A 14261-nucleotide genomic window follows, 5' to 3' on the forward strand; every position below is an offset into this window, starting at 1 on the left:
AGAGGCTCCAATATACACATCATTATTATATATATATATATATATATCTGCTGGCAGACTACAGACACACAGAGGCTCCCATATACACATCATTATTATATTATATATATATATATCTGCTGGCAGACTACAGACACACAGAGGCTCCAATATACACATCATTATTATATTATATATATATATATATATATATATATATGTATATATATATATATATATATATATATATATATAATATATACATACTCTGCAAGAAGCTAGTGGCTTCTTGCAGAGAAGCCACTAGCTATTTTATGTATATATAAAATAATGTATATTTTATATATTTATATATATACATTATTTTATATATGTATTTTTTTTTATATATGTATATATATATATTTATATACATATATAAAATAATGTATTTACATATATATATATATATATATATAAATATATATATTGTCCAGAAACCCTCACAGGAAATCAATTAACAACACAAAACAATGACAAATATTGTCCAGAAACCCTCACAGGTACTGCATTTAGAATAAAAATTATGCTCAAATCATAACATGGCAAACTGCAGCCCAACAGGCAACAACAGCTGTCAGTGTGCTGACTTGACTATGACTTGCCCCAAACTGCATGTGATTATCATAAAGTGGGCATGTCTGTAAAGGGGAGACTCGTGGGTACCCATAGAACCCATTTTCATTCACATATCTTGAGGTCAGAGGTCAAGGGACCCCTTTGAAAATGGCAACGCCAGTTTTTCCTTGTCAAAATTTAGCCTAAGTTTGGAGCGTTATTTATCCTCCTTCGCGACAAGCTAGTTGCATATTGCCATGGTGGCCCATTGTAACCTCAGAAAAATCGAATAGTGGCCAGGCCCGACGGTGGCCCTTTGGATTTTTACGTTCTTTTAAGATTTTTAAGTTGCGTTAACACATTAAAGAAATTAGTGACATTAAAACAAATTTGCAGCCCTAATATAAACAGTATTTATTACACGGCTTCTGATTGGTCAATCACGGCGTTCAACGGTCTGTTATTTCTTTATAACAAACCGTTGCTATGGGTGCAGTTCTGATGTTGGACTCTGGCAGACCATTTATGTATCAAATTATTGATTACTTAAGTAATGTAATAAGCGATATAATGTACAGCTAGCGGGTCATTGTTGTGAAATAAACCCCTTCAAGGCGATGCAAGACCCCTCCTCATCGCCCTGTCGTGGTTTATTTCACCACAATGACCGGCTCGCTGTATATTATCCCTTACATATACATTATACCATGAAAACACAGGCGAGACTCTATTATGTTGATTATATTTGTATGCATTGCTCATTTATCACAAAGCTAACATATTTTATTGGATTCCAATAACACAACCATGAAAACAATCATATTAGAACATAATTAACATATTTCACATTGCATTCAAACAGCATGTACATACATATTAGGTTATAAATTAAGAGAAACATTCAACTTTTTGAAACCAAATGAGAACAAATATCTCACTGACTTTACATTTTCAGCTCACACTTCCACTGTGTGCCTCTAAAATACAGACTTTTTGCTGACATACAGTCACAACTCCAGACATTGTAGTGTCTCAGCCCTGCTGCTACTCCAGCACAGTCTGCAATCATTTGGGGGCGTCCAGGGCGACCTCTTCCAATGGCTTGCCCAAGCTGCAGATGGGACAGGACAGTATCTGACTTCCCTCCATCCGTCTGACTTCTTTCTCTCAGACTGATCCGCCGTCTCTCCTCAGGTGTCCCAGCTGTGGTCGTTACCCTCTGTCATCTGGAGGTAGGAGGTGATGGCCTCCCTCAGGCCTTCGCTCACCAGAGAGTTGTCCGATTCGGTTCTCTTGGTTCTGAAGATCACCGACCTGGAGGAGACGCAAAAGGAAGACTTTGATGAGTAAAGCGCTCATGGTATTGGTTATTAGGGGTGTAAGAAAATATTGAAAATATAGAGTGTATTACATTTTGTGATACTGTATTGATTCTCATAAACATTGCATTGAGTTTTAATTAATAGTTTACATGCAAAGATTAAGTCAATTACTACTTCATTTTCCTCTCAGTGTATGTGTCCTCTCAAAGTAGCGCTATGATACTGTATGTTTACAGGAATGATGAATGCAGATCCCACTGTTCTGATTGCATAAAAAGTTACACAGATTTTATGCATTAAATCAAATAATCATAATCTATTGTATGCTGCATTTTGTAGCCCTTTAATTATCTGCGGTATATGATCACTGAACACTATAGTGCTCATTTCCAGGAACCTCCTACTCTACACTCACACATTACACACAATCACACCTGGCAGATATCCAGTAACACGTCTTATCTGTTGACATATCTGTTCACTCAGTTCATTCAGCACTGAGTCACTGAGTGACTGTAGAGCTGAATCAGCGTCTCTCTGACACTGCGTCAACAAAAACTGAAAATTAGGGCTGTCATAGTTAACACGATAATAACACGTTAGCGCAAATTAGTTTTAAAGCCACTAATTTCTTTAACTGCATAAACGCAACTTGTGATTTTTAGGTTGTAGCGGACTCAGTTTTAAAGCTAGAGTGAAGATACTGGTATCATATGAATCTACAAAACATTAAAATCCATTGGTTACTTATACAAAATTTTGGAGAGGAAAAACTGGCATGGCCGTTTTCAAAGGGGTCCCTTGACCTCTGACCTCAAGATATGTGAATGACAATGGGTTCTATGGGTACCCACGAGTCTCCCCTTTACAGACATGCCCACTTTATGATAATCACATGCAGTTTAGGGCAAGTCATAGTCAAGTCAGCGATTGATTATTTTAATCGATTGACAGCCCCACTTCACAAAGATGTATCAATAGTTTTCCACCAGGTGCTCATGCTCTACTGTAACAGAGTGATATTTTGTGGAAGTCACCAGTAGAAATGAGGCTAAAGAGAGTCTGCCTCACCTGCTGATGTCCTTCCAGTTGACAGTCGGCCTCCTGATGGCCGTGGGTACAGGCCGGGCCTCTCTGGCGTTGTCTACACCATGGATGAAGCAAGGCCCCGTCAGCCGAATGCACAACCCATTTGCAGACTCTGTGAGAGGAGGCAACATTTTAATATCACTCTTTCAGAGTTGTCTCTGGTACGTTCAGGCAAGACAGCATTACATCCTCAGTGCTGACCTAAGTAGTGCTCCACCAGGCGTTGCAGGGAAGGGAAGGTGACTCCTTGAGATATGCAGACCCAGCCGTTCTGGAGCTGAGAGATGCGGTAGTGTTTCACACAGTCCAGGTAGGAAGCGTTGGTCCTCCTCAGGATGGACAGCGAGTAACAATCTGAACAGAAACATATAGCACACAGATGCAGCAGTTAAACTACATGCATGGCTCTTGATTCTTAATTTTGCACATCATTTATTCCAGCACTGATTCATATTCCTTATCCTACCTGAACCATAATTACAGTTGGATCTCTTACTTAACGTTACGCTTAACTTCATTTTATTTCTTTTTTTTGTAATTTCCTCTCTTTAATTATTTCATTTATTTTATTTATTTTATTTATTTTATTTATTTTATTTATTTTATTTATTTTATTTATTTTATTTATTTATCTATTTTTTCTTTCGTGTGACCAAGACCAACATGGGGTGGGGATCCTCTTTCTATGTTTTTATTTCAGTGGCAAACTTTGTGTTATGAGCAAATATCATATCGTTGTCCAAAGAATCAATAAAATATCATGATGAAACTGGTGATTTACACCCCTATAGGGACTTCCTGGTTAAATCAAGGTTAAATATAAAAATATATATATCATCATTAGAATATACTGTCACTTCTACAAGATTTTTAAATAGTGGGAACTGCATTAGAAACAATGAAAATTATCCACACATAACATTTTAAAGCGTATACTGGTGCCACAATGTTGGGTTTGGATTAAATAGGTTTCTAATGCACAGCGGAAAGAAAGAGAAACAACAATCTAACCTTTGTTTGTCTCTGACTCTCTGATCAAGAAGGCTCCATTCTGGTTGTTGGGCTGCAAGAGCAGCTCCTCTGCTTTATACCTGCTGATGCCCATAAACAGCCACCTGAACAGAGACAAACAAGACACAATACATGGGACAGTAAGACAGTGTTGTCATGCTGTTGTTTTCAAGTTTGGAAAATCCACTGGAACAGTATCAGAGCAGCAGATTCCCCACTGTAGGAGGACTGAAACTACATTAGGCAGCGGCTGATGTCACTGGAGAGAACAGGCGTCTGTCTCCACTGAGGTAAAGGTCACCTACACGGAGTCTCATCCCACATGTCAGGGAACTCCCCACCTTCCCTTTCACTTCTCTACACCTCCTCTGTCTGCTGGGACAGATGTCTTCTTAACATGTGTTGTTATTATTCTCATGACAGTGACCTTACCTGTGTGTCACCTTGGCGGTGTAGTTGGTGGGGATGTAGCTGTCATGGCTTGTGGTCGTGGATCTCACCATCATAAAGTCACCATCGCTGTTGGAGAGAAAATGAGCAGTCATGACAAACTGTATCTGTCTAACAAGGGTGAAGGTGAAACACGAGCAGCTATAACACGTACTCTGATAGGATAGTGAGTCGTTCCCCTACGCACATGGTCAACTCTGTCCGCTCAAAGGACGGGTAGTCACAGAGGGACACGGTCATGCTCTCCTGGAGGGCTGCAGAGGCAAAGAAGAAGATGCATATAATAAAACATTTTAGTTAGTTTCATTTTGTGTGTTTAGATTTATATTTTCTTTTTTTACACATATAAAAAAGGTACAAGTTGACATAACAACAAATGTGATGGAGAGGTGCAAAACTTGGCTTGATCAGGGCACTCTCCAGTGCATACCTTAATGAATAAAATATGAAAAAGGATGGGAAATAGAGAGAGAAAACACACTAACAAACATTCATATATGCAAGTAGACAAAATGATGAAATAGGATTAAGATTCACATTATTTTATCATCAATAAAAACCCATTATTTGTAAGAAATTTACAGAGATAATCCACAAGGAAAACATTGGGGAGATAAAAACGATGAAAGATGTTGATGTCTTGGGAATATAACCTACATGGTGTTGAAGGTTCAGGTGCATTTTCTAGGACTGTCCGGTTGGTTCGACATCTGATGGGGCAGGTCCCCATGTTCTTTGGCTCCTTGCTGATTTAAAATGTCTGAAAAAGAGAGAGACACAGGTTGAGACGGGGAGCATAATGTCTAATCTGGAAATCTAATTTCCAAACTTTATCAGAAGTTTTGGGGCAGGTGATGGAACCTGATCCTTTGATTGCAATACTCAGTGTCTCAGGAGAAGGTATAGTCCTCTGAGAGGAGCTAATTATAAGATTGTGACCTTTGGATTATTGTCAGCGTGCAGGCTGATTCTCCTAAACTCAAAAAACCCACAACCTCTCAGTTGCGTGTGATGGTTGAGAGATGTCATACAGCATTTAAAACTATAGGTCCGTGTATTGGAAAGAATCTGGTGATACGATACGCATCACGATACGGAGGTTACGATTCAATATATTGTGATATTGTAAGCAAGGCCATATATCGCAATTTTTTAAATTCAATTTAGGAAACCTGTCGTATAAAGAAAACACCACCATATGCATAAAATCTGAGAACAGTGAGATCTGCATTTATCACACTTCCTGTAACAGCCATCGTCATAGCTCTACTTTGAGAGGACAAATGCACGTTTTGACTCAGTTAATCTTTGCATGCAAACTATCAATTAGAAATCAATACACTGTTTTTGAGAATCGATACAGTATCACAAAACGTAATATTGTGATACTCGATATTTTCGATATTTTCCTACACCACTATTTAAAACTAGAGAAACTAAGGTTTATAATTTTGAGAAAATGTGATGTCCCTTACTGGATTACGCTGAATCTAAGCTTTAATATGTACTTTGCAGACTACAGTCATTAATTTTGGATACACTGCATCAATTAAATTTCATTTTGAATTCATAAGCAACTTGAACCTACCCTTTTTAAAAAATAATTGTTATTATTTTATTCAATTTTTTTATTTTTCATTGTGTCTTTTTAATATTTTGCCAGTTATTTAATATTTTTTTTGTATTTTGTGCTCTTTTGCATCAAACTTATATGTAAAACTGAAAACCAATGAACGCATAAAAAAAAGTCCCTCAATAACCTCCACATTCATCATTTAATTAGTAACTAGTTTTCTGATATGACAGCCGTGCAGCTCACAGGTGCTGCACACTAGTTTGTAACCTGGAAACAAAAGCTAGCTGATACAGGAAGGCGCCAAACCACAACAAGAGGCATCGATATCCTGTGTTAAATTTCCATGCAACATGTTTGTGAGGAATGAAAATCTACTTCCCAGCAGAGTGACAGATTTAAAAAAAATAAAAATAAATAAAGAATAGATGATATACTTATGATGGATACTACTTATTTTAGCAGCAGCAAGTTAATAAAACATCTAAAAATCTAATGCTTATTTTAATTTATATTTATTTCATATAATACAAGTGATCAGGCAATACGTCAACTAATATTCTGGAGGCAATAATAAATAATTTAATTAATTAGTTAAAATAATAAATAAATACATAAATACATTTTAAAAAATAAAATAAAATAAAAATAAATAAATAAAAACAACTTCCTCATCATCAGAACAATACTCACCCTCAATTTCTGTTCGCCCAGAGATTATATTCCGCACAAATAGTGAGCCGGATCCTTCTGAGATAAACTGGTAAAATCCAAATCTCCTTGATGAAAAGTGCTCATACACATGGATGCCTGTTCTATGTGTCTAAAGTGAGGCCTGCTGATCAATCAGACTGACTGTGTTCCCTCCTCTGAGCTTGTTCCCATGAAGTCGGCTGTGTTTGTGCAGCTGTATCTTACACTGACTGACTGACTGACTGAAGAGACGAGGCATCCTGCGTGTCCCTTTATGTAGCCTAATGTCACACTGCTGCAGCTTCCTGTGACGCTCAAGATCTCCACATCCTGACTGAGAGCAGTTTGTGTTGATCTCTCAGATGTTCTCAAGTGAGTGCATCACTTGTTTATGGAATGAACTGCATATCTACGTCAGCAGCGTTTACATGTACATGCACTTTGTGGTCACAGTAAATTAGGCCCAAACTACATTTTAGCTGTCATTAGATTTTGCAGCTGATAAATAGAAAACATTGACTACATTTTCCCTGTCACAGTAAAGTACTTCCAGAGATCATCATATTAATGTCATATGTCATATTACACATCAGATAGGCCTCTGCAGAAGCATGATAAAAGGTTCCCCTGCCAGCTTACTCCTAGCCTGATTTCATCTGCACTCATAAAGTTCATCCATCATGCTGACACTGCAGAGTCAAACAGCGGAGCAGTATTACTGGCAATAAGGGCGGTTTGTACTCATACATTAGTTGGGTGTAAAAAGGTCAAAGAAAATGAACAACGGATATTTAAAATTAATAATTTATTCTGTGCGCAGCCCTAAGCTGTATGTATGCACATCAAAGATGACGGATCAGTCTCTGTTGAGAGAGATGTTCAGGCTCACAGATGCTTATAAGACAACGCTCTTCTTGTTTTTAATCAGATGTGAGTTTCGGTAGAAGCGAAAGACTCTACTGTGGATGGAAAATATGAAATAATCGTTACCAGAGCAGGTCAGATTTACGCTCTAATCACTGAGAGCTGCGTGCCAGCGATGATGGAAATAAAGTTTTATCAAACATTTAATCATTCCATATCAGTGCGTGGGAGATCTTCCTCAAATGGTTTCTAGATTAGTTCACCAAATACTTTCAAATGTGTTATCTAACTCCACATTAAGTGGAGACACTGCTAAAAATATCACCATGAAACCTCCACAGTTGATTACGTACATTTAGATGATTATATTTGAAGTACAAGTTTTGTGAAAATCTATGCTTAAATATGCAAATGAGGCACTATTAGGGATGTAAATCAGCACGATACGATATTGTTCGGATTCTTTGGACAACAGTACGATATTTGCTGATATCACAAATTCTGCCTCGATAAGGTTTTAATTCAGTTCAATTCAGGAGCCTGCGATCGATATGAGACGATATCATAATGTCCATTTAACACAATCAGTATTTATATCAAGTCACAAACTAAAAATTTGATTTGACAATTGTATTACAGCGGGCTCTACCAGACATTTAAATGAAAAACAATCTATTTTTAATACAAATAATAAAAATAGACCTCCGTTTGTTCACTATACAGAGCCACATTTCTTTATGTTTAAGTGCAAATGTTTTATATCAGTTAAGAATTTCAAAATAAAGGCATAATAAAGATGATGATATGTATCGATGTTTTCACTTTGCATCGATATATTGGATCGCTGATCATAAAATCGATATATCGATCCAGATCGATGGATTGTTGCATTTCCAGAACAAAAATCTGAACATTGGATAAAGCCAGGTTAAAACATCTTGTTTCATTTTGTTGACATATTAGAGTCAAAGGTTTTTACAGAGGGAATGTTAGATATCTCTTTTTATCTTTTATATACACATAGATGCATAAAGCAGCATATTTGCCCACTCCCATGTTGATAAGAGTAATAAATACTTGACAAAAGGTAAGGTAAAGGTACATTTTGAACAGATAAAAATGTGGGATTAATTTGCGATTAATCGTGATTAACTATGGACAATCGTGCGATTAAATATTAAAATCGATTGACAGCCCTAGATTTTCCAGAGGGGATTGTGGATATCTTTTTTTATCACTCCATTAATCAGAAAATACTTTTAATAGCCATTAAAAACCTTTTTTTCCCCATGTTTTTATGAATAAAATGTTCTATAAATCAGGCTGTGAATGATATATGAATAAACCCCTCTGTAGAAACCTTCAGAATATAGATAGGAATGAAACTAGAACGTTTAGTGTATGTAAGTGTTACTGAAGTGGAGATTTCTGGGTCAGAGTCTGAGAAAAATTTCAAAGATATGGATTGTAAAATAACATACATTTTGCAAAACACTAAAAGGTGAATAGGGTAGAAAAAATATAACTAATATATATCAACATGAAACTTCCCCAGTTGATTACTTACATAAAGACAATTATTTTTTTATATTACAAGTTTTCTGAAATGGTATGTTTAAATATGCAAATGAGGCATTATCTAATGCTAATTTTTGGAGAATTTAGGAAAAATCTACAGACTCAAATAGACAAACTGTAGTAAAATAAACACCTTATTGTGTATTTTGGATGTTTTCTTTCCACTAGTCTGAAAGAAGACATGTTATAGAAGCAAAATAGCACAAAACCTCAAAATAGATCAGTGCATGAAAAACAATGTTTTTGCCTGGTTAAGTTTTTTATGCTAAAAATGTGTTGCTTGGATTGTAATTAAATACTTAAGTATCATCTTAAATTGTTTGGATTTTAGTGCACAGGGGTTGGACACAAAAACTTAAATCAACAGAGATGTCAACAAAAAATGGACGCAGTATTCATAGCAGGGTTGCAGTAAGACGCTGCATTACACTGTGCAGAGATTATCTCCCCCCCTGTGTGAGCTTAGTGGGAGGTTAATTTATCTTCACCAGCAATTGAGGAAAAATTGTATGGTTGCACAACGGAGAACCGAGCACGATAAGAGAAGCCTGTGATACATCAGATTAACATTTAACACTTTGTTCCCATGACAGTACATCTTCTTTGGTTTGAAGACAATCTCCTCATCTCAATTGCAGAGCAGCTGACCATTTTTTATGTGAGCTAAATATAGACGGTCTCATCCGTGACAACAGACGCTGTCACTCTGAAATAAGAACAAGTGCGGTTGGAAACTAACTCACCACTGTTACCTCACTTTTCCACTAACAGAAGAGGAAAGTTACAAGTACTCGCTGTGCTGAGATGTACAGTACTTTCTCTTTTTCATACAAATAAATTCACATTACACTTTGTGCAGAATTACTGGCAGCGTGCTGATAAAAGAAAACGGCAGACGTGTCGTCATGTTGTAGCTTTATTCAGTAGTAATATAAATGAGTTGAATCAGCAGACAGTGAAAAGCACCGCTGGGCCCCTCAGTGAAGGGACTCGTGCTTTTCACATTACAGGTTGTTAAAACATCAATAATCTATTCAACTGAACAAAAAACACCAACACAAAGCAGAAAGAAAAGGAGACGAGCTCAAAAAGAATACAAAATAATGACAGAGTTGACACACTGGTACTTTTCCTTAACACTGAATGCATTTTCATAATGCTCTCTCCACAGCTTCAGTTTTACAGACAGTGTGCTACAACGGTTCTCCCATGAAACGCTTTATTTCTGCAGCTACAGTAGGTGTAGTGATCCCCTCTGTATACTTTGTGACTAGTTCGGCTTCACGTTGCAGTAAGTTTTGGATTAAAACACAAAGATAAAGTGACTCAAAATCAATGCAGCTCACAAGTTTAGAGTTCACAACAGGAGAGAAAAGAGTAAAAGTGTTGTACCATGCGATGGAGTTATTTCGAACATATGGAGGATTTCTACAGTGTGTGTGAAGACATTTAAAACAAAGACAAGGTGAAAAAAAATAAATACAAAAGGATGGGGTTTGGACCGTCAATCATATAACACATCTGAATGTAGTGATGGTTTCTGGTAGGAATGTGACTATGACAGTGTATTAAATATTCAATATGTAATAATATGCATCTGTTAATATATTTATTACATCTTCTTTTCTAATCACATTCATTACAGATCCTCCTGGCGTTGCTTACAGAGAGAGAGGGAGGGAGAGAGAGAAAGAGAGAGAGGGCACATAAGTTACTATGGGAATGTGCAGAAGGTGGGGTGAGGTTGGGGGTTTAGCAGGAGACCTCCATGGTCTGGGGTCCAGCTTGGATGTCCAGGGCCCCGGTGGCGCTGCCCTCCAGCAGGCTGTTGAGGTTGTTGCGGCTGCGGCTGCTGTCCATGGAGGTGATGCTGGAAGAGGAGGTGGTGCGTGAGCGAGCCAGACGAGTCATTCCTGCTGTCGGCACTGAAAAAAGGGGAAAACACGTATTAATATTCCACTCACACAGCAGCAGCAGCAGAGACTCAGTGCAGAGTAGGAACACTTCGGCACCCAGATGCAACAACGACAAAAAGTGCGTACCATGCAAAGAATTCTCAAAAACGGAGGCTAATCAAATAAAATAATAACAGAAAATTATTGCATGTGTGTCCACTTTTTAAATAAATTAAAAAAAACATGAAAGCAATACGACAGCAATCCAACTGAAGCAACAGCAGCAGGTCATGCAACAAAATAGGAAACTGAATCCATGCTAACAGGACAAACTGAACTCCTACAGGGAGATGAATGTATGCAGAATAATCTCACTGCTGCGTTTAATACCGACTGTGTCCACCACACTGAGCTGCTGTTGAATATGAAGCAGCACTCTCTGGAGAATTTCTGCATACATTGACATTCATCCCCTGTGGGGAGTTTAGAGGCCGTTGGGTTCAAAACCGTCTAGTCTGGCAGCTGCTCGTGAACCCGGTACCTGATTCGTTGCTCAGGTGACTGAGAAGAACGTAGGGAACTGGAAGCAGTGATTAAAGAAGAAAGAAAGAAAGAAGGAGAAAAGGGAGAAATGTTGAAAAAGGTAGCTCTTATCTTTATCCCAGTGGTTCCCAAACTGGGGTCCGGGCCCCCCTTTAAGGGGGTGGCAAAGATCATAGGGGGTGCGCCAGGATTTGTCTGCTCTGTCAAAATTAGATTTGCTCATGTATAACTAAAACCATAATAACACACTTACTGGATAATTTATACAGAAGGCTGGATATAAAACTATTTAATAAGATATATTTTTTGGCTGGACCGCAGAGGACCAGCTCGACAAACGCAAGTCTGTCACTTTGAGTGATGAAGTTACACGATTGGTTGGCCGAGTGTCGGAGTTTCATCATTGGTCGTAAACAGTCCTTTATGCAAATGAGCCCGTCCAGTGTGACGTGTCCGACTCACGACACTTGGACGAAGCTGTCAAACTAGGCGATCTAGTTCTAAAATTAAACGAGATTCAGAAGTGGCATAGGCTGTTTTCTCACTTCTTAGATTTTGGGGGATTCTTAAAACGGAATAACAGAAAGTTTACGAGCAGGCCGCCATGTTGTTTCCTGTTTGTAACGGCGAGCAGAAAATCAGGGACCAATGAGGTGCATTCAACGATCGGATACGTCGCCGCTTGAACATCTAGTTGAGTGGAGCAACGAGTCCCCTCGTCAAAGAGTATAGAACAGCTGCTGCCGCCATTTTGGACTGAAAACGCTTATTATATTTATAATATTTTATAGTTCAACCCAGGCCATTTTGGTTTAATATGACAATAAAATAGAAATAATTTTGTTTTACTTTTGGACAGCACTTTGTAGGCTGACGGTTTACCAGCGCTTTCAGTCCAAAATGGCGGAAGCGTAGCTTTTCTGCTGGGAGCTGATGTTGCAATGGAACGAACAATTGACTTTCACTTCTTGGATATATATGATCTTTGCCCTAGTGTCCTCGCCGGACCTGGTGGACATGAACGCTGACTATTTGTGTAACAATTTAGCCACAAATTCACAGACTGACCGTACACGATCAAGATATATACTGGGTTTTGACCGTATCTCGTTTGCTGCTCAGTAGCAAAATCTAATGAAATATTCAGTTTTAATCCATATTTGTTGGTGTTTAGCCTTTCAAAATGACATTTTCACTGCAGTCAAAAAACAATTTGCTCAACTGCTTGGCGCACCTGTATCAATGGGCAGTCTAGCAGAAAACTAACAACACGATAAATTACATGTATTTCGGCTCTAACACGATTAGAGTAAATTAATGAAGTTGTTACAAAAAAAGATCAAATTATGTAACTGCATTCGCTTGGCGAATCCGCCAAGACTTCACTTTATTTATGTGGACGAAACTGACGAGTTCTATTCATTAAAGACAGTTGATTTAATAAAAAAAGACTACCTCATTTAATACACCGAATCGTCGCTGTTTTATCCCACCAAAGTGTATTTCTGATTCAAACTGTCGCAGCTTGATGGACGTTGAGGACCAAAGAAAAAAAGCTGTTTGCCATCAACAACAGGTAAGATCATAGCATCTTTATTTCCTGTACTCTTTGGCTGTTTCTCTTTTGCGTTTCACACTGCGGCAATGTGTTAATGAGGGAAAAGCAGCTTTCAGAAACATGCTGAGGTGTTGAGATTTATTTTCCACACTTTCTCTGCATGAAAACACTCTTTTTAATCAGTTTTAATCCTGCAGTGGCATTTACTCAACAGGGGGACTCAGTGGCCTTTAAAGCAACACTGAGGCGCCGGCATACTGGCTACACCCGAGGGTGCCTCCCACGGTGAAGGGTTTGGGAACGGGAGAGAGCAAAAGAGAATTAGCATTACAGAAATACACACACAGAGAGGCTTCATCTGTATGGCCACAGCAAGCAAACCTACGCTCATGATTTCATCCATCCTTAAGAGTCTGGTTGGTGCACTGTAAGTCAGTACAGTCTGACAGTAATGTGTTTGTTGTTTTTCTTTGCAGATGAATGACCTGGAGGCCTGTTTAAGTATGCACTGTGAGTCTCTCTAGAAAGAGGCGGCATCATTAAACAGCTCTGGAGAGAAAAGAAAATCACACCAGGCAAAAAACAAAAAACAAAAGGGTATTTTTTTTACGCCCACTGAACAGGAAGTGAATTTCTGTTCAGCATATCTCGAGTGCCGCTGTCATTTAAGTCATGCTAGAAGCACTCACACCTCACCTACTGAGGGTTGTGGGGACCACACACTGCAGAGAGCAGAGAGGAAATGGCGTTAGTATCCACCACCGAGCCGCTCGGGCTGCCTCTCCGTGACCAGGCTGACAAAAAAAACTGTGTCTTTTCATGCTCTGCTGGCCGCAGTTCAAACCAGCAGGGGCGTTTGGCCACAGCTCATAGGAGGCTGCAGCGCAAGTAATCCTTATTTAAGCAACCGTTGTCATTGCACTCACGTCAACAGGATATTCACAGACAAACCTCGACCACAACTACGTCAGACCAGAAAGGTGTTAGCCTGTAAACAATTCTTGAACATACATACATACATACATACATATAGAGTCGACTAGTTTGAACCGGTATCATTTTATATTTAGATGTTTTTTACTGACTAACCACAAGAAGGAAAAGACATG

The 14261-nt window shown here is 38.4% G+C and overlaps 2 protein-coding genes across 5 annotated transcripts in view; both read right to left on the reverse strand.

The window, feature by feature from the left end:
* Positions 1-1321: 1321 nt before the first annotated feature.
* On the reverse strand, positions 1322-6982 carry LOC141781276 (src-like-adapter 2). Of its 2 annotated transcripts, none has more exons than XM_074656943.1 (8): positions 6715-6982; positions 5106-5208; positions 4603-4702; positions 4431-4517; positions 3999-4102; positions 3189-3341; positions 2970-3099; positions 1322-1890 (listed from the first exon to the last, which is right to left on the reverse strand). In XM_074656943.1, the coding sequence occupies exons 2-8, from the start codon at positions 5176-5178 to the stop codon at positions 1767-1769; spliced, it is 771 nt and encodes a 256-aa protein (XP_074513044.1). In that variant the 5' UTR covers positions 5179-5208; positions 6715-6982; the 3' UTR covers positions 1322-1766. The 2 variants fall into 2 exon arrangements, with proteins under 2 accessions (XP_074513044.1, XP_074513116.1); XM_074657015.1 differs by having other exon boundaries at positions 4636-4702; positions 6715-6854.
* Positions 6983-10059: 3077 nt separating this feature from the next.
* The window catches only part of LOC141782513 (protein NDRG3-like), a 48558-nt gene continuing 44356 nt past the window's right edge, over positions 10060-14261 (reverse strand). For 2 of the 3 annotated variants that reach the window (XM_074659059.1, XM_074659220.1), the window contains 2 exons: positions 11593-11631; positions 10060-11081 (listed from right to left, as the gene is read on the reverse strand). In XM_074659059.1, coding sequence (XP_074515160.1) covers positions 10909-11081; positions 11593-11631 — 212 coding nt within the window. In that variant the 3' untranslated portion in view covers positions 10060-10908. The remainder of the gene's footprint in view (positions 11082-11592; positions 11632-14261) is intronic. The other variant, XM_074659134.1, reaches the window with a different exon arrangement.

Source organism: Sebastes fasciatus, chromosome 1 (assembly GCF_043250625.1).
Source record: "Sebastes fasciatus isolate fSebFas1 chromosome 1, fSebFas1.pri, whole genome shotgun sequence".
Lineage (NCBI taxonomy): Eukaryota > Metazoa > Chordata > Actinopteri > Perciformes > Sebastidae > Sebastes > Sebastes fasciatus.